Genomic DNA, 26,929 nt, shown 5'->3' with positions numbered 1-26,929 from the left:
TTTAAAATTCGCTTAAAACCAAGAATTTATTGTTATTCTCTTCATATAATCGATGTTTACCATAATATATTTCCATAAATAACAGTCGTATAGTCAATATCGAGTATATAAATATTTTTAATCTGAATACTATTTTCAAACCTTGGCAACGTTGTAACTATATCACTCGTGAAATGACAGTTCTTTGATTCTGTATAATGTGTTGCATAACTCGTAATTTATACTAAATATTTCTATTATAAGTTTCTATTCGTTAAAAAAAAAGTCTTAATTGTGTTTTCAGTTTGAAAATTGAACATAAATAATTAATTATTACATTTATTTTAGTATAATTGCAAAATAATTTAGATAAAAAATACCACCAGCTGTATAAGGTGTTGTATAACTCGTAATGTACCCGTAAAATTTCTTAAAACTTATTAATACAAATATTAAAGTGATATTTACAAAATATTTTAGAAAAAATCAGTGAATAATGGTAACTAATGACCTTGTAATCATTATGATCATTAATTTCGAAATATAAACAGTTGGGAGAACGTTTGAAAACCATCTTTCAATAAATTATGTTGCCACAAAAATAATGTCACTGATTTTACTATTGGAAAACAACGCCGCGAAACGAGGTGTGTGTTTTTTTAATAGATTCGACCCGCGCTTCGTATCATAGTTATAAAACTTTTAGTTCCAATAAAATAAAAATAAATATTTAGTAGGCCAGTAAAGAATTACAATTTTTATATTTAATTCCGATATTTGTCGATACAGAATGAGTATTATTTAAACGTAGATCAATATTAGTTTTGTTTAGCGAACCGCTGTTGCCACGTTTCCTTATCAACTTGTACTTTTAAGTATATACGTTGAATTTGAACTTACGAGGGAACATCGTAAATATTGAAACGAGTACGAGTACATCGATTAGAAAATTTGGAAATACGAAACAATGAGGTTATGTTAATTGATAAAATTGATAAATATGGTCGATCGAAATTTTTTAACGCGACAGTATAAAGGATTTTTTCGTGAAAATATTCACTGACTGGTCTATAATGTTTAGCTGGGACAGTAAACATCAGGAATGGAGAAACTATTTCGTTCCCGTTGACTCTTTTAAGTTTTTAGTTGGAATGGGATGCCCGGTTAACAATTGTCAGTTCAAGTCCGTGGTTAATAAGAGAATTTTTGGAATTTAAAATGATTAAAAACATATGTCGGTAAGTTTTGAGAATTTAATATTTTTTTTTAAATGAAATTACGATTATATGATAATACAATTCATACAGGGTAGCCCAAATAAAAGTCTGGATATTTCTAATTATGTTTTTCATATAAGTATCACGTGACTTATGAAAAAATGGTCGATTTGGCAACGCTGTAATTTTTTTTTGTGTTTTTTATAATTAAAGTAGGCAAATAAATCAACTAATTTTTCAAAAATAATTAATAATAATCGGGAAATAAAGATTTTTCCATATTGTTTATTATGTTAGGTTATGTTGTTCGTCGGTACCAACAATATAAACCTAAAAGAACCAATTTTTGATACTTACTATAGTAATAATGATTGAATCTTTCCTCAATGAAAAATTTGGTGCAGATAAATTTTTTTCGATACGATTCTGCTTCCGTGTATCACTTTTCGACACTTCTTCTCATTATTTATCCTATTAGTCATTAAAATAGCAATTAAAAATCTAAATTTAGTTAAATCAAACTTTAACCAACACTAATTAGATCGTTAAATACCGTGTAAGTGTGATACATCTAGATATCTTATAAAACTAGGTATGTATAAGTGAATATGTCGTTGAAAAGCGTTTAGAAAAAAATAAAAATCTTTCTTATAAAATATTCCCGCTCGAAAATTGACATTTTCTCGATTTCTTATAAAGTAAGTTTTCAAACACCCCGTATATTTTTTTCAAAATAATGTCAATTACATCTCCTCTTTTTGGTACATTTGATACTAGAAATATTCCCGCTCGAAAATTGACATTTTCTCGATTTCTTATAAAGTAAGTTTTCAAACACCCCGTATATTTTTTTCAAAATAATGTCAATTACTTCTCCTCTTTTTGGTACATTTGATACTACAAATATTCCCGCTCGAAAATTGACATTTTCTCGATTTCTTATAAAGTAAGTTTTCAAACACCCCGTATATTTTTTTTAAAATAATGTCAATTACTTCTCCTCTTTTTGGTACATTTGATACTACAAATATTCCCGCTCGAAAATTGACATTTTCTCGATTTCTTATAAAGTAAGTTTTCAAACACCCCGTATATTTTTTTCAAAATAATGTCAATTACTTCTCCTCTTTTTGGTACATTTGATACTACAAATATTCCCGCTCGAAAATTGACATTTTCTCGATTTCTTATAAAGTAAGTTTTCAAACACCCCGTATATTTTTTTTAAAATAATGTCAATTACTTCTCCTCTTTTTGGTACATTTGATACTACAAATATTCCCGCTCGAAAATTGACATTTTCTCGATTTCTTATAAAGTAAGTTTTCAAACACCCCGTATATTTTTTTCAAAATAATGTCAATTACTTCTCCTCTTTTTGGTACATTTGATACTACAAATATTCCCGCTCGAAAATTGACATTTTCTCGATTTCTTATAAAGTAAGTTTTCAAACACCCCGTATATTTTTTTCAAAATAATGTCAATTACTTCTCCTCTTTTTGGTACATTTGATACTACAAATATTCCCGCTCGAAAATTGACATTTTCTCGATTTCTTATAAAGTAAGTTTTCAAACACCCCGTATATTTTTTTCAAAATAATGTCAATTACTTCTCCTCTTTTTGGTACATTTGATACTACAAATATTCCCGCTCGAAAATTGACATTTTCTCGATTTCTTATAAAGTAAGTTTTCAAACACCCCGTATATTTTTTTCAAAATAATGTCAATTACTTCTCCTCTTTTTGGTACATTTGATACTACAAATATTCCCGCTCGAAAATTGACATTTTCTCGATTTCTTATAAAGTAAGTTTTCAAACACCCCGTATATTTTTTTCAAAATAATGTCAATTACTTCTCCTCTTTTTGGTACATTTGATACTACAAATATTCCCGCTCGAAAATTGACATTTTCTCGATTTCTTATAAAGTAAGTTTTCAAACACCCCGTATATTTTTTTCAAAATAATGTCAATTACTTCTCCTCTTTTTGGTACATTTGATACTACAAATATTCCCGCTCGAAAATTGACATTTTCTCGATTTCTTATAAAGTAAGTTTTCAAACACCCCGTATATTTTTTTCAAAATAATGTCAATTACTTCTCCTCTTTTTGGTACATTTGATACTACAAATATTCCCGCTCGAAAATTGACATTTTCTCGATTTCTTATAAAGTAAGTTTTCAAACACCCCGTATATTTTTTTTAAAATAATGTCAATTACTTCTCCTCTTTTTGGTACATTTGATACTACAAATATTCCCGCTCGAAAATTGACATTTTCTCGATTTCTTATAAAGTAAGTTTTCAAACACCCCGTATATTTTTTTCAAAATAATGTCAATTACTTCTCCTCTTTTTGGTACATTTGATACTACAAATATTCCCGCTCGAAAATTGACATTTTCTCGATTTCTTATAAAGTAAGTTTTCAAACACCCCGTATATTTTTTTTAAAATAATGTCAATTACTTCTCCTCTTTTTGGTACATTTGATACTACAAATATTCCCGCTCGAAAATTGACATTTTCTCGATTTCTTATAAAGTAAGTTTTCAAACACCCCGTATATTTTTTTCAAAATAATGTCAATTACTTCTCCTCTTTTTGGTACATTTGATACTACAAATATTCCCGCTCGAAAATTGACATTTTCTCGATTTCTTATAAAGTAAGTTTTCAAACACCCCGTATATTTTTTTCAAAATAATGTCAATTACTTCTCCTCTTTTTGGTACATTTGATACTACAAATATTCCCGCTCGAAAATTGACATTTTCTCGATTTCTTATAAAGTAAGTTTTCAAACACCCCGTATATTTTTTTCAAAATAATGTCAATTACTTCTCCTCTTTTTGGTACATTTGATACTACAAATATTCCCGCTCGAAAATTGACATTTTCTCGATTTCTTATAAAGTAAGTTTTCAAACACCCCGTATATTTTTTTCAAAATAATGTCAATTACTTCTCCTCTTTTTGGTACATTTGATACTACAAATATTCCCGCTCGAAAATTGACATTTTCTCGATTTCTTATAAAGTAAGTTTTCAAACACCCCGTATATTTTTTTCAAAATAATGTCAATTACTTCTCCTCTTTTTGGTACATTTGATACTACAAATATTCCCGCTCGAAAATTGACATTTTCTCGATTTCTTATAAAGTAAGTTTTCAAACACCCCGTATATTTTTTTCAAAATAATGTCAATTACTTCTCCTCTTTTTGGTACATTTGATACTACAAATATTCCCGCTCGAAAATTGACATTTTCTCGATTTCTTATAAAGTAAGTTTTCAAACACCCCGTATATTTTTTTCAAAATAATGTCAATTACTTCTCCTCTTTTTGGTACATTTGATACTACAAATATTCCCGCTCGAAAATTGACATTTTCTCGATTTCTTATAAAGTAAGTTTTCAAACACCCCGTATATTTTTTTTCAAATAATGTCAATTACATCTCCTCTTTTTGGTACATTTGATACTACAAATATTCCCGCTCGAAAATTGACATTTTCTCGATTTCTTATAAAGTAAGTTTTCAAACACCCCGTATATTTTTTTCAAAATAATGTCAATTACATCTCCTCTTTTTGGTACATTTGATACTACAAATATTCCCGCTCGAAAATTGACATTTTCTCGATTTCTTATAAAGTAAGTTTTCAAACACCCCGTATATTTTTTTCAAAATAATGTCAATTACTTCTCCTCTTTTTGGTACATTTGATACTAGAAATATTCCCGCTCGAAAATTGACATTTTCTCGATTTCTTATAAAGTAAGTTTTCAAACACCCCGTATATTTTTTTCAAAATAATGTCAATTACTTCTCCTCTTTTTGGTACATTTGATACTACAAATATTCCCGCTCGAAAATTGACATTTTCTCGATTTCTTATAAAATAAGTTTTCAAACACCCCGTATATTTTTTTCAAAATAATGTCAATTACATCTCCTCTTTTTGGTACATTTGATACTACAAATATTCCCGCTCGAAAATTGACATTTTCTCGATTTCTTATAAAGTAAGTTTTCAAACACCCCGTATATTTTTTTCAAAATAATGTCAATTACTTCTCCTCTTTTTGGTACATTTGATACTAGAAATATTCCCGCTCGAAAATTGACATTTTCTCGATTTCTTATAAAGTAAGTTTTCAAACACCCCGTATATTTTTTTCAAAATAATGTCAATTACTTCTCCTCTTTTTGGTACATTTGATACTACAAATATTCCCGCTCGAAAATTGACATTTTCTCGATTTCTTATAAAGTAAGTTTTCAAACACCCCGTATATTTTTTTTCAAATAATGTCAATTACATCTCCTCTTTTTGGTACATTTGATACTACAAATATTCCCGCTCGAAAATTGACATTTTCTCGATTTCTTATAAAGTAAGTTTTCAAACACCCCGTATATTTTTTTCAAAATAATGTCAATTACATCTCCTCTTTTTGGTACATTTGATACTACAAATATTCCCGCTCGAAAATTGACATTTTCTCGATTTCTTATAAAGTAAGTTTTCAAACACCCCATATATTTTTCTTAAATAATGTCAAATACATCGATTCTTCTTGGTACATTGATACTACACACCCAGTATATTTTTCTAGAAAAAAAAAAAAACGTCATTCGAATCATCACTTCACTAATAAATAATCTGTGTCAAGGTCATAAAAGTCATAATGTATACTTTTGAACGTCATAAACTGTAATAATAAAATAGATTTCTGTTAATTTTTCTACGAATTTTATTTTAAACTGTAACTTATTTAATACTATATATAATTAACCTCACATTTTTACAGTACAAATGACCTTTAATTCATTTCCTAAGTTACGAGAATTGGTAAAATCAGAAAAATGAACAAAAATGAAACTTCCACGTTTTTTGACATTTGACATTACACTTTGGTTACCATATAAGTGAATATAATATAAATAATTGCTAGTAACTGTATTTGCTGCAATTAATCAGCTGATTTAACTAGAATTATTATTTTTTATAAAACTGTTAGCTAAAGGATAAAGTTGTGAGATCTTATACGAATCAGTTTTATCTGCGCATGCGCATTGTAATAAATATTCATTATTTTCAATCTTCAATACTTTTGTCATTACAAAATCTGTTTACCGATAACTTATTTTTAATTTCAGCAAATGACTGATCACGTAAAATCAAAAAACGCCAAGATTCAACAGCATTATGCCACTACTCCTACGAAGAATCCCAATAATAAAAAAATATTTTTTCAATCGTTAAGAAACGTTAAACCGATTACTAAACCTCCTAATAAATCGTCGGAAAAAAGAAATAATCCTAAAAAACAATCCTCCAATAACATGAGTTTTCCTAAGGAAATAATCAGGGGAGTTTCCCATTTTACGCAAACGGTAAATTATTTTGACAGCGCTGTATGTTTATTACCGCAACCCACAATACACTTAACCGATCATCTGTTTCGCAAATTATAAAACGCTTAATAAATAAAAATCAAACTAATTCATATTTATTTTTTTCGATTTGTACGTTTTAGTTAAATGGTGGTACTATAGATTCAGCAATATTTAGATTAAATACCAACGTGACTGTAATTCTTCTCGTAACTTTTTCTTTGGCTGTCACTACAAGACAATATGTCGGACATGCTATAGATTGTATGCACGCAAGGTAAGACGAAATTAATTAAGGATTATTGATCTAACTAACTAAAATTGAAGTTTTTCCACTGTTAATTATAATGATATAAAAAAAATTTTGGTTACATACCTACTATATAGGCAAACAATTAAACAGAACGTTGACCTACATTTATAGTCGAATATCGAATGACAATGAGAGTGGTTTAGTTCATCACAAATAGATGGCAGGATAATGTAACTAACGATAATTGTTTAATTTCATTTATTTATACAAAATTGATGAATATTATTATACAATTTAATAATATAATACTGAAAATAATTTTAATATACAGTAGTTTCATATTTATATGACAGTAGAAATTATAGTGGGATTGTAATTCTTACCCTACGGTCGCCATTTTGGGAAAAAAATGATGCAAACGTATTTTTTGTTATAACTCTGTAACTACCAGTCTCATAGGAAATTTATAAAGACATAATTTGTAGAAAATCGTGTTATCTATGATTTTGTTTATATAATTTTTTTCGTAAAATTGAAAATAAAAAAGTTATTAATAAAAATAACAGGAAGTATTTTGAAAAATTTTTTTTTTACAATAGAATGACGTTGTATGAATGAATAAATTCTATGGAATTATTATTTATCACAGTCATTAATTCGAATTTAATATTATCGACTGTGGAAAAACGTAATTCATTTTTTTTCGATACTATAAGTTAATATAGAATTTCGAAAAAGACATAAATTTCTTTAAGCTATCAGTGAGATTATAATTTTTTTGTAAGGCATAAACATCACGAGTTTATGAGTCGATTATAAACTTTAATAATCGTTTCAACAATTCCAGCCGATACAATACATTTTCGTAACTTATTTTTTTACAGGATCGTAACGAAATATTTAAAAATACTTTTACAATTATTAATTTCGTTGGTTTCTCACAAAAATGACACCTAATAAGAAAAAACACGTTTCCTCTATCGATTCACGTCAAAAATAAATCGATATCTCGAATGGTTTCCGAGATATCGAACTTTCTATACGAGCGTGTCAATTTTTTTTTTCAAATTTACGATTTTTTCGACGTTAAACCAAAGACATTCTGTACATCATAATATTCATAATACGAATATGAAATGCAACGTTTTAAATCCAGGTCATTGACCCGTACGTACGCTAAAATATCCCAGTGAAACTCATGTTGGAATTGAAATATAAATAATAGCCCGAAATTCCGATTTTCTTGGTATTTCCAATGACAAAAACGTCTAAAATAACATCGTACCACAATTTAAGTAAAAACTCGTAGTATTTATGGTTTTTTTTTTAAAATAAATAAGTTTGAACCGACGTAAAAACGAGTTGATACACATTTCGCCACAATCCCACTACTAAAACGGTATTTTCTTACGATCTATGTCTCAAGATTCTATTCTGGTTGAGATTGATGCTAAAATATTGGGTGGGATAGTTTCGACGAGACCGTACGATTAACAACTCGGTGATTGACGAAGAAAATCCGAAATTTTGTGTTTTTTATCGATTTTTAGAGACATTCCGGAAGACGTGCTCAATACTTATTGTTGGATACATTCGACTTTCACGGTTACAAGGAAAAACGATTTTGATAGCGATTTGGCGTCGATTGGTGTCCAAACTACAGACGGTCGGGCGAAGAAACAAATCAAATATTACCAATGGGTGGAATTTTTTCTCGTTTTACAGGTGAGCCTTCAATAAAACTAATTTTCCAGGTGAAACGACTCCGAATCTGCATCAATTCTTATTAATTAATTAATTTATATTGTCGTCGATGAAACCGCGGCCTTTTTAAACGTCCCAATTCGTAAATCATTCGTATGAAATGAATTTCTATTGGTCGAAGCTGTCGGAAAGCGTATGTACACAATTTCTTCGAAATATTCCCGTCGCACAGTCGGCGATAAGCAGTGGGGCGGTTTAGTGAGATTTATTTCATTCGTAAATTTCTTAAAATAAATAGAAAAAATGTGGAATTAGTTGACATAATACAGCGAAAGGTGACAGATTATCCAGAATATCAATTTAGGAACATTGCGTCCACTAAACGATTTTTTGCGACAGATAAAAGTTCTATTAGACGAATGGGGTATAAAAAGGGCTCAGTACACGTCTGTTATCCTATTTAAACCAAACTCTACTCGTCTATCGATTTTTTTTGCCAAATTTCAAGTAGAACTACAATTAAGTGAATGAAACATCAAAATTTTGAAAATAACTCGAAATCTACGCCGAATTTCGAAAAAAGTGATTAGATCGAAAATGTAGTTTAAAAAATTTTCTACAAAAAAGGTTTCTTTGGATTTTTCTCTAAGAGCTGTCGTTTCTTTATAAAATGCGATCAAACTTCGGGGTCGAATTTTACTGGAAAATTTTTGCGCCGCGTAAAGGGTTGAAAAAGAAACCGCTGTATCTCCTCGAAAACTCAACATTTCGGGACGAAACAAAAATCATTTTACTCGTTAGATTATCTACTTTTCAAATGCATTTGCAAAAAAATTCAGACTAGTACAATTTTTTTGGTATACAACACGAAAGGTTTTGTTTTTTGCCGGTTGCAAGGGTGAATTTAAAACAAAAATGTCTGTAATTCTGCTACACCCAGTATATAATCCTTGCTTGGGGTCGTCAATTAGACGATTACCTTTAAAATGATACCAATTATACCTTTGAATTCACTCTGTGAAAGGGAAAAAAACTGCTTTTACTAACGCAAGAAATTCTGCGCGTTAAGCGATATAATTTTGAATTTTGAAAATAACTCGAAATCTACGCCGAATTTCGAAAAAAGTGATTAGATCGAAAATGTAGTTTAAAAAATTTTCTACAAAAAAGGTTTCTTTGGATTTTTCTCTAAGAGCTGTCGTTTCTTTATAAAATGCGATCAAACTTCGGGGTCGAATTTTACTGGAAAATTTTTGCGCCGCGTAAAGGGTTGAAAAAGAAACCGCTGTATCTCCTCGAAAACTCAACATTTCGGGACGAAACAAAAATCATTTTACTCTTTAGAATATCTACTTTTCAAATGCATTTGCAAAAAAATTCAGACTAGTACAATTTTTTTGGTATACAACACGAAAGGTTTTGTTTTTTGCCGGTTGCACGAATGGACTATAACGTACGAACGGACTATAATTTTGAATCCCAGATTACAAAATTAGCGAATAAAAGTCCAGTAATACCAAATTAAAAATCTTATTACGTGTTAACGACCTATCAAAACCCGAAATGGTACGAAAAAAAAATAAAAAAAAAAAAAAATTATTTGCTTGCAGTCTCTGGTTTGTAGAACGAAATTTTTGTATTTTTAACTCTTCGAAGCTTCTCCCGATTGGTTTGTATATATGTGTAAATGTGTATGGGTAATCGGCACATGGACGTCGACGTCCAGTTTCGAAATAATCACCGTCCCGACGCGGCGCGCCGAATTTTCTTTCAGCGCCGCGAAATAACCGAAAAGAAAAATTCAAGTGCGGTTCAATAGTGGTAAAGTTTCGAAAAAACTAATTTTTCATTCTCGCATACATAAAAAAGTAAGTATTCACGCAAATATTTTGTAATTCGTAACATAAAACCTCCTTCAAGTCTATACGTTTAATCGAGCGAGTTTATGATTCATTTCTATTCAAAATACAGAATATGGTTTATAAAATAGCTCAAAATAATCAAAAAATAGTCAAAAACAACATTGAAATATCATTTATCCAAAATACGTAAACAGATTTTGGAAAAACTTCAAATTTGACATATTCGACTTAATAGAACGTTACCGAACGCTTTTTTCAGATCTATAAATGTCGTTTAACATTAATTTGTTCAATTTTTTGGAAATTATTTCCATAAAATTCCGAAAAACGTCGTATTAACAACATTCGAGTTTCGAAAATTTCAGATCGATCGATTTAATGATAAAAACGAAGAAATTTTCGAAAAAAAAGACAAGAAAAATGAAAAAATTTATTAAATTGAAGGCTAATAAACTTTTTGTGGAAAATCCTGCGAGAAAATCGGGAAAATTTCGACTGTGATGCTTCAAATTTGACATATTCGACTTAATTGGACGTTACCGAACGCTTTTTTCAGATCTATAAATGTCGTTTAACATTAATTTGTTCAATTTTTTGGAAATTATTTCCATAAAATTCCGAAAAACGGCGTATTAACAACATTCGAGTTTCGAAAATTTCAGATCGATCGATTTAATGATAAAAACGAAGAAGTTTTCGAAAAAAAAGACAAGAAAAATGAAAAAATTTATTAAATTGAAGGCTAATAAACTTTTTGTGGAAAATCCTGCGAGAAAATCGGGAAAATTTCGACTTCGACGGTTATGCTTCAAATTTGACATATTCGACTTAATAGGACGTTACCGAACGCTTTTTTCAGATCTATAAATGTCGTTTAACATTAATTTGTTCAATTTTTTGGAAATTATTTCCATAAAATTCCGAAAAACGTCGTATTAACAACATTCGAGTTTCGAAAATTTCAGATCGATCGATTTAATGATAAAAACGAAGAAATTTTCGAAAAAAAAGACAAGAAAAATGAAAAAATTTATTAAATTGAAGGCTAATAAACTTTTTGTGGAAAATCCTGCGAGAAAATCGGGAAAATTTCGACTGTGATGCTTCAAATTTGACATATTCGACTTAATAGGACGTTACCGAACGCTTTTTTCAGATCTATAAATGTCGTTTAACATTAATTTGTTCAATTTTTTGGAAATTATTTCCATAAAATTCCGAAAAACGTCGTATTAACAACATTCGAGTTTCGAAAATTTCAGATCGATCGATTTAATGATAAAAACGAAGAAATTTTCGAAAAAAAAGACAAGAAAAATGAAAAAATTTATTAAATTGAAGGCTAATAAACTTTTTGTGGAAAATCCTGCGAGAAAATCGGGAAAATTTCGACTGTGATGCTTCAAATTTGACATATTCGACTTAATAGGACGTTACCGAACGCTTTTTTCAGATCTATAAATGTCGTTTAACATTAATTTGTTCAATTTTTTGGAAATTATTTCCATAAAATTCCGAAAAACGTCGTATTAACAACATTCGAGTTTCGAAAATTTCAGATCGATCGATTTAATGATAAAAACGAAGAAGTTTTCGAAAAAAAAGACAAGAAAAATGAAAAAATTTATTAAATTGAAGGCTAATAAACTTTTTGTGGAAAATCCTGCGAGAAAATCGGGAAAATTTCGACGCATCACGCGTTTTCCTTGAAAAACTTTCGACTTCGAATTAGGCGGCTCGTTATCGAAAAAAATTAAAATTATAAAAACGGATCAGGTAGATTATCAATAAAAAACCAATAAATTATCATTAAAGCAATGGGGATTTAATAATAATTAGAATTATATATCATTTCAAACATATAAATCGATAAACGACAGTTCATATTACCGACAGGTGTTTAGTATACTTTCCGACCTAAAATAGCAAAAAATCCGTCGAAAAAAAGGTATTTACTGAATATTTTAATATTATTAGTCATTATTTTACCTACAATTTGTTAAAAAAAACGCGCATTCGTATTTAGTTTCGCGTATAAATAATTTTCCTTCGTACTAAAACCGAACGTCTTATTACTGTTAGTATATCCCACCACTTTAATACGTTTGAAGCTTCAATCTGCGAATTTACCGGTCGCGGGTTCAAATCCACGCGTTACATCGAAACAAATTGCTAAAAATTACGTTTTACCACCCCCCCGTTTAGTATAATTTAAAAAAAAACACGTTTTAATAGCAAATCGAAATTTTTTCTTTCGCGTTTTGGTGAAAACTCGCTGGAAAAAATGTATAGACTCGAAAAAATTACTTTGGAATATAAAATGAGAAATATAACGGTTTTTTTTTTCAAATTTACATTTAAAAATAACGTATTTACCGTATTTTGATTAAAAAATTATGTTTTTGGAAATTATACGCGCGTTGGGTGTTCAGGATGTTCAGTTTTGACTTAAAAACTCATTCCGTCGAAGCAAAAGCTTTTGGTCGGGGTCAAATGTGTTATACCTCGTGTAAATTTGTGTTCAATCGACGATCTGCGCGCGCAATTTGGTCGATTTCCGAAATTTAAGCAGTCATAAGGCGACCTGGGCGCTTACACCACTCGAAAACACCCATAAAGAGATTGATAATTGTCCCCGATGGTCTGTTACAACAATTTAAATACCCAGCTCTCGATATTTAATAACCGGACCTCGTATATGAAGCCTGAACTGAAAAGACAGTGGGTTGTGTATTAATATGGCCCCCAACGACTTTTTTTTCTATCCCAAAAAGAGAAATACTTTAGAAGAAACTTTTGGATAACCCTCGTATAATTAAAAAAACAATTAAATGAAAAATTGATTCATTTTAAGAAAACTATACTTAAATATTGAAAAAACCAGAAAATATCGTTATGCATTTGAAAAAAATTCTTCAATACAACTGAATATTTGTCCAAGAGTCAATTCGAAATGTGTTTTTACGCCTATCTGTAAAAATAACTATAGAAACGTTGTATAAAAGAAAAAAGTCACACGGGGCTAGACTTTCATCCATCCGAGATGGTTATAACTGCGGTTGCATTACCATGGTGGTAGAACCAGTCTTGTGTTATATCACGCTCAAGTTTTTCAACATTACCAAGTGAAATATTCGATTTGGTTAGTAATTTAGAACAAACATCCTTTTTTTAACACCCAATGCTTCATTTTTTAAGCAAAGAATACTTTCATATTATTCTAATCGAGTAGATAACAAAATTTCTCAACGGCGCGTTGATTTAATCCTTGTACGTTTAATATTGTTCCAGGACATCGACGATATGATTCCAGTTTTCAACAAATATGATGGAACGAACAGAAATTTCCTTATAAAACTCAATAAACAAGTGATTTTACTAGAATCATGAGTAATAATAATAGTAAATAATTACTTAATCGTTTAGTGTTGATTATACGATGTTGGATATATTCAGAGGCCTTAAAGCTCTAGTTAGAGTCAGTCACATCCATACGGATTCCCCAATCTTCAGACTACATTATTCTTTAACATCCAGTATGTTAATAGCTTTCAGTCTTATAGTAACCACCAGACAGTACGTAGGGAATCCTATAGATTGTATCCACACCAAAGATATACCGGAAGATGTTTTTAATACCTTCTGTTGGATACATTCGACATTCACCGTTGCCAATGACAAAAATGAACCTTACGCTCATATGTATCTACCGGGAAGTCCGGGAATAAGGACAACTCACAACGATAAAGAAAAAAAAGTTTACAAGTATTATCAGTGGGTGTGTTTTTGCTTATTTTTTCAAGTAAGTATATTTTAATATTCGTTTATATATATTTACTATGATTGTATAACTTATATATAAATAAAATTATTAACAAGTATATAATGATCGATCGATTTTCCACAACTTCTAAAACATCTCTTCGGTATATTTTCGATCAAATGAAAATTGCATTTTACTAAATAAAAATACTCGGGAGTACTTACATCGAAACCTATTTACAAAGCACTAATTTATATTCTTCTAAGTAGTTAAGGCTTTGAAGTAACAAAAAAAACGTGAGGATTCCATATTTCGGATCAAAACTTTTTGAGAATTACAGATTCAACGAGAAAATCATCGAAATAATAGAACAATACTTCGCTTTGGTTAGTTTTGAAATTTGACAAGATTAATCTGACATCGCCATTATTATATTTGACATTTGACATTACTGGTGTTATTCCATGTCGTGATTGGTTTTTGTAAATTGAATCGTGAAGGTCGTCGAAAATCGTTTGTTGTACCGTGCTACCAATGCAGTATTTTTAATCGAAAGCATATATAGAAAAAGGCCAACTGATTGTTTCACAGCTGATCACTATTTCTCGTTTACTTAACCTAACTTTGTTATTTTCATTGTTGGAACGCCCGCAAAATATCAAATAAAATTTGAGGTTTACATATTCATTTACATATATGTATATTTTGATAAACAATATTTTCAATAAACTTTATTCGTTTTTATAATTTTGAATCTTTTATTGCTTGTGTGCGTAATTAATTTATATATTCTCGATCTATTTTGAATTACAACATGCTTTTTCTCAACATATTAATCTCGTAACTAATAAATAATATTTCAGATTCGTAACTGTATTAATAAAAAATGTTGAATCTAAAATTAAAACGCTGTCGCACGTTGCTCGTTAGGCGTTCGTGTTTGAACAGACAAAAAACGGAAACTTTTCATCGTCTTAATAACGTAATAGGCCAGTTGGTTCGTTAATTATCACCGTTTATTTTCGGGATGTTTCGTAAACAAATAAAAGAAGAAGTTACGATTAACTAAACGGTTTTTATAATTATTAACTACGTTTTGGAGACATTAATTGATTCGACAAGATATTTGTTGGTTAAATATTACAATATAGTGTTATTTATATTTTTGTGGATTCACGAATTGTTTTTATTGTGAAATTCGATATTTAACAAAACATATTTTATCTTTGGAGATCCCGAATGGCATTTCTACGTGTGTTGTACGATTTAGAATCTGTCGGGTAAAAAATATTGTCGTTTTTAAAAATGTTTTCGTCCAACATTGATTTTAATAGTAAAACGGATCTTGAAAACCGATTTTCTTCGGTGTTTACGTAACCTGTTTAATTATGGCAACTCCTGTTTAATAAAATAAACATACGTACGGTTATAGTCGAATGAATTTGAATACGTTGAAATCTTATTCATTCTATTTTCTCGGCGATGTGTTTTTAATTTAGTTTGAATAATTTTCGACGGACAAATCGTGATAAAACTACGAAAAATGTGGAAAATAAACGCAGAGCAGTAAAATATATTTCTACATATTTTATATAACCGTATAAATAAATTTTACGTGATATTTTCAGAAATATAGGTATTAAATTACTTGTATTAACCCTGGAACAATGTAATGGATAATTTTTATGGCTACGTTCGATCTTTAGTTTTCTATTAGCTATCTGTGTACTACAACCACCATATTTACCAGATCTATCGCCCTGTTTCTTTTTTTTCTTTTCCTAAATAAAAAATGTAGTGAAAAGAATCAATTGAGTAGATGGAAACAGCCGAGTAGAGGAATTATCAATCAAATACAACCAGAATTGGTAAATTATTTATACAGAGTGTCCCATTACGAATTAAAACTTAACTGTATATATGGCAAAATACTTATGGTAGAATCATGAAAATTTTTATATTTAGGTTTTCGGATACGATCTTTTTAAATAAAATAATTTTAAAGATGGCCGACTTCCGGTTCTACCGGAAATAGACCGTAACCTTGTTATTTTAAATATAACACCCTGTATATTTATACATTTTTGAATTTTACATAAAATTTTAATATACTTTTGTCTGAAAACTTTTTTCGAAAAATACATATTTTTTGAGTTATTGAGGTTTTTGTAAAAAATTTAACCGTTGCAGACCCTCATAAATTATTTTTTTACGAAAACACCATTAAAGATATGAAAATGGTTTCTACTCGGTTGTTTCTATCAAGGTTAGACGTATTTGAATCTATGTTGTAAAATTCCTCATTTTATACAGGGTGTGTATAAAAAGTGTTCAAAGTTTAACTTAATAAATATCAAATTTTTTCATTTTTTTTAATAGAACCACCCGGTTTTTTCTATTTTAATACATTCAGGGGTTAAAAATAAGACAAATTCATGTATACTGTCCTATACCTAAATCTTATCGTTATCCAGATATTAAATGTTTTCTGTGAATTTTTAGAGATGCAAATGCAGGTCATTAACTGATTTATTTCGATTAACTTTTGCTTCAAATCAACCGTATAAATTCAAATTGTTGAGGATTCTTTTAACAGTATGCGATAATAATAGAAAAAACCGGGTGGTTCTAGTTAAAAAATAAAAAAAAATGATATTTACGAAGTTAAATTTTGAATACTTTTTATACACACCCTGTATAAAATGAGGAATTTTCCAGCATAGATACGAATACGTGTGACCTTGCTAAAAACAACCGAATAGAAACCATTTTCATATCTTTAAGGGTATTTTCGTAAAAAAATAATTTATAAGGGTCTGCAACGGTAAAATTTTTTACAAAAACATTAATAACTCAAAAATTGTGCGTTTTTCGAAAAAAGTTTTTAGACAAAAGTATACTAAATTTTAACGCAGATTTGAAAAATGTATTAATATACAGGGTGTTCCATTTAAAATAACAAAGTTACAGTCGACTTCCGGTATAACCGGAAGTTGGACATCTTTGAAAATATTTTAGTTAAAAAGATCGTATCCGAAAACCTGAATATAGAAATTTCCATGATTCTACTATAAGTATTTCGCCATATATATAGATAGTTTTAATTCGTCGTGGGACATCCTGTATATTCGAGATTTCAGCAAGTTTATCTCAAATTTCAGTTTCAAAAGCTTTCACCAAAGTATTCATTCTTCCCCGAAACATGACAAAGTCATAACTAAAACTGGAAACTCGATTTCTAAAGAGCTGGAAACTCGATTTCTAAAGATCCAATCTGACCAGGTGCACCAGGTGCTTCCGAAAGAACTTTTTGGGATGTTTCAGTTCCAAAAGCCTCCACCAAAGTGTTTATTCTTCCTCTAAACATCACCAAGTCATAACTATAACTGGAAACTCGATTTCTAAAGAGCTGGAAACTCGATTTCTAAAGATCCAATCTGACCAGGTGCAACAGGTGCTTCCGAAGGAACTTTTTGGGTCGATTCAGTTCCAAAAGCCTCCACCAAAGTGTTTATTCTTCCTCGAAACATCACCAAGTCATAACTATAGCTGGAAACTCGATTTCTAAAGAGCTGGAAACTCGATTTCTAAAGATCCAATCTGTCCAGGTGCACCAGGTGCTTACGAAGGAACTTTTTGGGATGTTTCAGTTTCAAAAGCTTCCACCAAAGTGTTTATTCTTCCTCGAAACATCACCAAGTCATAACTATAGCTGAAAACTCGATTTCTAAAGAGCCGGAAACTCGATTTCTAAAGATCCAATCTGACCAGGTGCACCAGGTGCTTCCGAAGGAACTTTTTGGGTCGATTCAGTTCCAAAAGCCTCCACCAAAGTGTTTATTCTTCCTCGAAACATCACCAAGTCATAACTATAGCTGGAAACTCGATTTCTAAAGAGCTGGAAACTCGATTTCTAAAGATCCAATCTGTCCAGGTGCACCAGGTGCTTCCGAAGGAACTTTTTGGGATGTTTCAGTTTCAAAAGCTTCCACCAAAGTGTTTATTCTTCCTCTAAACATCGCCAAGTCATAACTATAACTGGAAACTCGATTTCTAAAGAGCCGGAAACTCGATTTCTAAAGATCCAATCTGTCCAGGTGCACCAGGTGCTTCCGAAGGAACTTTTTGGGATGTTTCAGTTTCAAAAGCTTCCACCAAAGTGTTTATTCTTCCTCTAAACATCGCCAAGTCATAACTATAACTGGAAACTCGATTTCTAAAGAGCCGGAAACTCGATTTCTAAAGATCCAATCTGTCCAGGTGCACCAGGTGCTTCCGAAGGAACTTTTTGGGTCGATTCATTCCAAAAGCCTCCACCAAAGTGTTTATTCTTCCTCTAAACATCACCAAGTCATAACTATAGCTGAAAACTCGATTTCTAAAGAGCTGGAAACTCGATTTCTAAAGATCCAATCTGTCCAGGTGCACCAGGTGCTTCCGAAGGAACTTTTTGGGATGTTTCAGTTTCAAAAGCTTCCACCAAAGTGTTTATTCTTCCTCGAAACATCACCAAGTCATAACTATAGCTGGAAACTCGATTTCTAAAGATCCAATCTGTCCAGGTGCACCAGGTGCTTCCGAAGGAACTTTTTGGGATGTTTCAGTTTCAAAAGCTTCCACCAAAGTGTTTATTCTTCCTCGAAACATCACCAAGTCATAACTATAGCTGAAAACTCGATTTCTAAAGAGCCGGAAACTCGATTTCTAAAGATCCAATCTGTCCAGGTGCACCAGGTGCTTCCGAAGGAACTTTTTGGGTCGATTCATTCCAAAAGCCTCCACCAAAGTGTTTATTCTTCCTCTAAACATCACCAAGTCATAACTATAGCTGAAAACTCGATTTCTAAAGAGCTGGAAACTCGATTTCTAAAGATCCAATCTGTCCAGGTGCACCAGGTGCTTCCGAAGGAACTTTTTGGGATGTTTCAGTTTCAAAAGCTTCCACCAAAGTGTTTATTCTTCCTCTAAACATCACCAAGTCATAACTATAGCTGGAAACTCGATTTCTAAAGATCCAATCTGTCCAGGTGCACCAGGTGCTTCCGAAGGAACTTTTTGGGATGTTTCAGTTTCAAGAGCTTCCACCATAGTGTTTATTCTTCCTCGAAACATCACCAAGTCATAACTATAGCTGGAAACTCGATTTCTAAAGAGCTGGAAACTCGATTTCTAAAGATCCAATCTGTCCAGGTGCACCAGGTGCTTCCGAAGGAACTTTTTGGGATGTTTCAGTTTCAAAAGCTTCCACCAAAGTGTTTATTCTTCCTCTAAACATCGCCAAGTCATAACTATAGCTGGAAACTCGATTTCTAAAGAGCTGGAAACTCGATTTCTAAAGATCCAATCTGACCAGGTGCACCAGGTGCTTCCGAAGGAACTTTTTGGGTTGTTTCAGTTTCAAGAGCTTCCACCATAGTGTTTATTCTTCCTCGAAACATCACCAAGTCATAACTATAGCTGGAAACTCGATTTCTAAAGAGCTGGAAACTCGATTTCTAAAGATCCAATCTGTCCAGGTGCACCAGGTGCTTCCGAAGGAACTTTTTGGGATGTTTCAGTTTCAAGAGCTTCCACCAAAGTGTTTATTCTTCCTCGAAACATCACCAAGTCATAACTATAGCTGAAAACTCGATTTCTAAAGAGCTGGAAACTCGATTTCTAAAGATCCAATCTGTCCAGGTGCACCAGGTGCTTCCGAAGGAACTTTTTGGGATGTTTCAGTTTCAAAAGCTTCCACCAAAGTGTTTATTCTTCGTTTTGATTCAAAAAAACGCTTTTAATGGTCAATAGTATACAGAATCGTTTCCCTATTCAGTTTTTTCTTTGTTACGGTTAACAAAAAATGACCCAGTATGTAGTTTTTCTTTTCTATTAACGCAACCGACGTGGTTTTTTCAATTCTAATTCTGTTTAGAACAATTCGAACCGTTTTTTTCTTTGATAATCCATTCCTTCGAGGAAATGTACGTTTCGAAAACCAGAGTTATAAATTTCAACATTCAAACATCGAACGATTCATTTCAATACAATAAGAATTGTAATTTAAATAGACATGTCACAATATTTTGAGATCAACGAACCTTCGAGACAATTAACTAGAAGATACACGGTAAAATTCTGATTCCGAAAATACATCCAGCTTGCTAAGACATAACGGTTCATTTAATTTATTCAACCCGATCCGTATATTTCCCAATATTTATTTATGTACGAAATAAACAACAAAAACAACGCACTTTCGGTTATAACATAACAAACTAAACAAGTAATTAGACAGTTTTAATACTCGCAAACAAAATAAGCCACGAATTTAGTTTGGATTCGTGATAACGGTTTACCAAAGTTGAAAAAAACTTTTTATTGTAACAATTCGATGAAAAAATTATCATTCCACGTAAATATTTCCGTAATAATCTCGATTCCGGCCGTTCATAAACATCAGTCGGCATTTCCTTAAAATTCTGGCAATGAATACGAACTTTTATTGTTTTTTAAAAAATATTTGGCAAGTACTTTGGACTATTACAAATTATTAACGTTCGAACAGAACGTTTCTGCTTAATTTACGAGGGTTGTTTGATAAAAACACTTTTTCTCGTCGGATAAAAAACTTTGAGGTTAGAAAACAATTGCAGGGCGTCGGATTTGGTCGAGCAATTAATGAAAAAAAGCTGTAGATGGCGCCGAAATCGATTCCTTCACAAAAATGCCACTCATTGTTTGCGATTCAATCGATTTAATCCATTTTCATCGCCAATAAAAAAAAAAAACAAATCAGTTAATGTGTTTATCGGCGAACTGACGTTTACTTGGAATCGGAAATTTTATACAAGGCGTCGATATAACCTAAAAACCTTCCGATTGATCTAGAAAATCGCATTATCCCATCGAAACATGTCGAACTTCCCTCGTAATTTGTTCAAAAACTTGATACTTTGAGTTCCCTCCAAATTTCTGTTAAGGACGACGTCAAATTAATTTGTTTTTCAAAAAATTCGAACTTTATCGAAAGAATTTCGAACATTTCCAAAATAAAGTGACGGGATATACTAACAGTACCGACAGCTTTTTGTCCAAAGTAAAACGAGAGTTTTTCGGACGTTTTTTCCGTAATAAATTTGCAAAATCTTGTTTTATAAGTGGGCCAAGGTCGTTGCAAAGGACTTAACCTCCAAATTGTACCAAAGTGATTAATAATTCAGGTTATCTTTCGAAATTTAGAATAGTATGATAACGGTGCATGTTTATAGCGCTGTTTTGAATTTTATTGCCGAATTGCATTACCATTAAACGTATTTAATGCGTTTATAACCACGTTTAACGGTTGTTTAATTGACGATCGATTTTTTATTGGATCTGGCAACAATGCAGATCTTACCGCACGGTTTTTATGTTTCGGAAGCTTCGTTTTCATAAAAAACTTTTGGTATCGCCCTCGTAAATAGTATTTGACGATTCCGTAGCCGTAATTTCATCGCAAACTTTCCCTTTTTGATTTTTTTATTTGTCGATCACGTCGCGCGTCAGTTGTCACTTTCTATTTCCGGTGTAAATAGTCAGATGTCATTAGAAAATGTTTCGTTCGTTTTGATATCGATAAATATCGATTCTAATCGATTAAATAAATGAAATGAAGTTTATTATCGGAATCTATATTATCGGCTAACCAATGGTTCGGAGTTGGAAGTGAAGATGGCGGTATACAAAGAAGGTATTAATTAAATTTCGAAATAATTTGTGGGTGATGAACTAAAAATACGAAAACAATGAATTATGTTTGAAAATTAGCTCAAGGTTAAAAGGAATCGGGCAAGAAACGTTCGTCTATATAAATATTTATATTATCGTTTTTAATTATCTACCTTCACTTACTAATCTTTTATTTTTTTGGTTTTTTTTTCTAAATATATCATCGGGACTTTAGATAATGCAATATTTGTTTATGTTGAGACTTTATTCAAGTCTAAATTTAATCCGGTTATTAAGTGCCTTACTAAAATAAAACAAACACGTCACGAAGTTTATACAGAGAATGTTCGTTTGGAAATAATGTTTTTTAGATTTTGTTTTATGGTTTTTCGTACGACTCGGTTTAAATTTTAGACATAAATTTAATCGATCGATGTTAAAAAATTTTATTTACTTTTGATGTTTTATTGAAAACTAAACCGAGCGTTGTCTATTGACACTTCTGTGTGCAGTATTGTCTTTTTTTCGTGATTTTGACTACCGTCCTGTCATTTCCTGCTATTTTTGGACATAATATTGTCTTTTTTGGTAGTTTTGACTATGATTTTATCATTTTCTGACACGTTTTTGTTATGATACTGTTTCTTTGACAGTTTTGTGTAACTTACTGTCGCATTTTCGTGATTTTGACTACCGTACTGTCATTTCCTGCTATTTTTGGACATAATATTGTCTTTTTTGGTAGTTTTGACTATGATTTTATCATTTTCTGACACGTTTTTGTTATGATACTGTTTCTTTGACAGTTTTGTGTAACTTACTGTCGCATTTTCGTGATTTTGACTACCGTCCTGTCATTTCCTGCTATTTTTGGACATAATATTGTCTTTTTTGGTAGTTTTGACTATGATTTTATCATTTTCTGACACGTTTTTGTTATGATACTGTTTCTTTGACAGTTTTGTGTAACTTACTGTCGCATTTTCGTGATTTTGACTACCGTCCTGTCATTTCCTGCTATTTTTGGACATAATATTGTCTTTTTTGGTAGTTTTGACTATGATTTTATCATTTTCTGACACGTTTTTGTTATGATACTGTTTCTTTGACAGTTTTGTGTAACTTACTGTCGCATTTTCGTGATTTTGACTACCGTCCTGTCATTTCCTGCTATTTTTGGACATAATATTGTCTTTTTTGGTAGTTTTGACTATGATTTTATCATTTTCTGACACGTTTTTGTTATGATACTGTTTCTTTGACAGTTTTGTGTAACTTACTGTCGCATTTTCGTGATTTTGACTACCGTCCTGTCATTTCCTGCTATTTTTGGACATAATATTGTCTTTTTTGGTAGTTTTGACTATGATTTTATCATTTTCTGACACGTTTTTGTTATGATACTGTTTCTTTGACAGTTTTGTGTAACTTACTGTCGCATTTTCGTGATTTTGACTACCGTCCTGTCATTTCCTGCTATTTTTGGACATAATATTGTCTTTTTTGGTAGTTTTGACTATGATTTTATCATTTTCTGACACGTTTTTGTTATGATACTGTTTCTTTGACAGTTTTGTGTAACTTACTGTCGCATTTTCGTGATTTTGACTACCGTCCTGTCATTTCCTGCTATTTTTGGACATAATATTGTCTTTTTTGGTAGTTTTGACTATGATTTTATCATTTTCTGACACGTTTTTGTTATGATACTGTTTCTTTGACAGTTTTGTGTAACTTACTGTCGCATTTTCGTGATTTTGACTACCGTCCTGTCATTTCCTGCTATTTTTGGACATAATATTGTCTTTTTTGGTAGTTTTGACTATGATTTTATCATTTTCTGACACGTTTTTGTTATGATACTGTTTCTTTGACAGTTTTGTGTAACTTACTGTCGCATTTTCGTGATTTTGACTACCGTCCTGTCATTTCCTGCTATTTTTGGACATAATATTGTCTTTTTTGGTAGTTTTGACTATGATTTTATCATTTTCTGACACGTTTTTGTTATGATACTGTTTCTTTGACAGTTTTGTGTAACTTACTGTCGCATTTTCGTGATTTTGACTACCGTCCTGTCATTTCCTGCTATTTTTGGACATAATATTGTCTTTTTTGGTAGTTTTGACTATGATTTTATCATTTTCTGACACGTTTTTGTTATGATACTGTTTCTTTGACAGTTTTGTGTAACTTACTGTCGCATTTTCGTGATTTTGACTACCGTACTGTCATTTCCTGCTATTTTTGGACATAATATTGTCTTTTTTGGTAGTTTTGACTATGATTTTATCATTTTCTGACACGTTTTTGTTATGATACTGTTTCTTTGACAGTTTTGTGTAACTTACTGTCGCATTTTCGTGATTTTGACTACCGTACTGTCATTTCCTGCTATTTTTGGACATAATATTGTCTTTTTTGGTAGTTTTGACTATGATTTTATCATTTTCTGACACGTTTTTGTTATGATACTGTTTCTTTGACAGTTTTGTGTAACTTACTGTCGCATTTTCGTGATTTTGACTACCGTACTGTCATTTCCTGCTATTTTTGGACATAATATTGTCTTTTTTGGTAGTTTTGACTATGATTTTATCATTTTCTGACACGTTTTTGTTATGATACTGTTTCTTTGACAGTTTTGTGTAACTTACTGTCGCATTTTCGTGATTTTGACTACCGTCCTGTCATTTCCTGCTATTTTTGGACATAATATTGTCTTTTTTGGTAGTTTTGACTATGATTTTATCATTTTCTGACACGTTTTTGTTATGATACTGTTTCTTTGACAGTTTTGTGTAACTTACTGTCGCATTTTCGTGATTTTGACTACCGTCCTGTCATTTCCTGCTATTTTTGGACATAATATTGTCTTTTTTGGTAGTTTTGACTATGATTTTATCATTTTCTGACACGTTTTTGTTATGATACTGTTTCTTTGACAGTTTTGTGTAACTTACTGTCGCATTTTCGTGATTTTGACTACCGTCCTGTCATTTCCTGCTATTTTTGGACATAATATTGTCTTTTTTGGTAGTTTTGACTATGATTTTATCATTTTCTGACACGTTTTTGTTATGATACTGTTTCTTTGACAGTTTTGTGTAACTTACTGTCGCATTTTCGTGATTTTGACTACCGTCCTGTCATTTCCTGCTATTTTTGGACATAATATTGTCTTTTTTGGTAGTTTTGACTATGATTTTATCATTTTCTGACACGTTTTTGTTATGATACTGTTTCTTTGACAGTTTTGTGTAACTTACTGTCGCATTTTCGTGATTTTGACTACCGTCCTGTCATTTCCTGCTATTTTTGGACATAATATTGTCTTTTTTGGTAGTTTTGACTATGATTTTATCATTTTCTGACACGTTTTTGTTATGATACTGTTTCTTTGACAGTTTTGTGTAACTTACTGTCGCATTTTCGTGATTTTGACTACCGTCCTGTCATTTCCTGCTATTTTTGGACATAATATTGTCTTTTTTGGTAGTTTTGACTATGATTTTATCATTTTCTGACACGTTTTTGTTATGATACTGTTTCTTTGACAGTTTTGTGTAACTTACTGTCGCATTTTCGTGATTTTGACTACCGTCCTGTCATTTCCTGCTATTTTTGGACATAATATTGTCTTTTTTGGTAGTTTTGACTATGATTTTATCATTTTCTGACACGTTTTTGTTATGATACTGTTTCTTTGACAGTTTTGTGTAACTTACTGTCGCATTTTCGTGATTTTGACTACCGTCCTGTCATTTCCTGCTATTTTTGGACATAATATTGTCTTTTTTGGTAGTTTTGACTATGATTTTATCATTTTCTGACACGTTTTTGTTATGATACTGTTTCTTTGACAGTTTTGTGTAACTTACTGTCGCATTTTCGTGATTTTGACTACCGTCCTGTCATTTCCTGCTATTTTTGGACATAATATTGTCTTTTTTGGTAGTTTTGACTATGATTTTATCATTTTCTGACACGTTTTTGTTATGATACTGTTTCTTTGACAGTTTTGTGTAACTTACTGTCGCATTTTCGTGATTTTGACTACCGTCCTGTCATTTCCTGCTATTTTTGGACATAATATTGTCTTTTTTGGTAGTTTTGACTATGATTTTATCATTTTCTGACACGTTTTTGTTATGATACTGTTTCTTTGACAGTTTTGTGTAACTTACTGTCGCATTTTCGTGATTTTGACTACCGTCCTGTCATTTCCTGCTATTTTTGGACATAATATTGTCTTTTTTGGTAGTTTTGACTATGATTTTATCATTTTCTGACACGTTTTTGTTATGATACTGTTTCTTTGACAGTTTTGTGTAACTTACTGTCGCATTTTCGTGATTTTGACTACCGTCCTGTCATTTCCTGCTATTTTTGGACATAATATTGTCTTTTTTGGTAGTTTTGACTATGATTTTATCATTTTCTGACACGTTTTTGTTATGATACTGTTTCTTTGACAGTTTTGTGTAACTTACTGTCGCATTTTCGTGATTTTGACTACCGTCCTGTCATTTCCTGCTATTTTTGGACATAATATTGTCTTTTTTTGGTAGTTTTGACTATGATTTTATCATTTTCTGACACGTTTTTGTTATGATACTGTTTCTTTGACAGTTTTGTGTAACTTACTGTCGCATTTTCGTGATTTTGACTACCGTCCTGTCATTTCCTGCTATTTTTGGACATAATATTGTCTTTTTTGGTAGTTTTGACTATGATTTTATCATTTTCTGACACGTTTTTGTTATGATACTGTTTCTTTGACAGTTTTGTGTAACTTACTGTCGCATTTTCGTGATTTTGACTACCGTCCTGTCATTTCCTGCTATTTTTGGACATAATATTGTCTTTTTTGGTAGTTTTGACTATGATTTTATCATTTTCTGACACGTTTTTGTTATGATACTGTTTCTTTGACAGTTTTGTGTAACTTACTGTCGCATTTTCGTGATTTTGACTACCGTACTGTCATTTCCTGCTATTTTTGGACATAATATTGTTTTTTTGGTAGTTTTGACTATGA

At 31.1% G+C, this 26,929-nt stretch overlaps 1 protein-coding gene across 2 annotated transcripts in view; it reads left to right on the top strand.

The window, feature by feature from the left end:
• The first annotated feature begins 9,055 nt into the window (after nucleotides 1-9,055).
• Nucleotides 9,056-26,929, top strand: part of LOC130445033 (innexin shaking-B) — a 41,665-nt gene continuing 23,791 nt past the window's right edge. Inside the window, exons 1-2 of one of the 2 annotated variants that reach the window (XM_056780508.1) lie at nucleotides 9,056-10,442; nucleotides 13,728-14,238. In XM_056780508.1, coding sequence (XP_056636486.1) covers nucleotides 13,876-14,238 — 363 coding nt within the window. In that variant the 5' untranslated portion in view covers nucleotides 9,056-10,442; nucleotides 13,728-13,875. Of the gene's footprint in view, nucleotides 10,443-12,302; nucleotides 12,385-13,727; nucleotides 14,239-26,929 lie in introns of those variants that run through there. The other variant, XM_056780509.1, reaches the window with a different exon arrangement.

This window comes from Diorhabda sublineata, chromosome 6, assembly GCF_026230105.1.
Source record: "Diorhabda sublineata isolate icDioSubl1.1 chromosome 6, icDioSubl1.1, whole genome shotgun sequence".
Taxonomy (NCBI): Eukaryota; Metazoa; Arthropoda; class Insecta; order Coleoptera; family Chrysomelidae; genus Diorhabda; species Diorhabda sublineata.
Note: the sequence above shows the minus strand (reverse complement) of the source record. Positions and strands in the feature narration are given on the sequence as shown.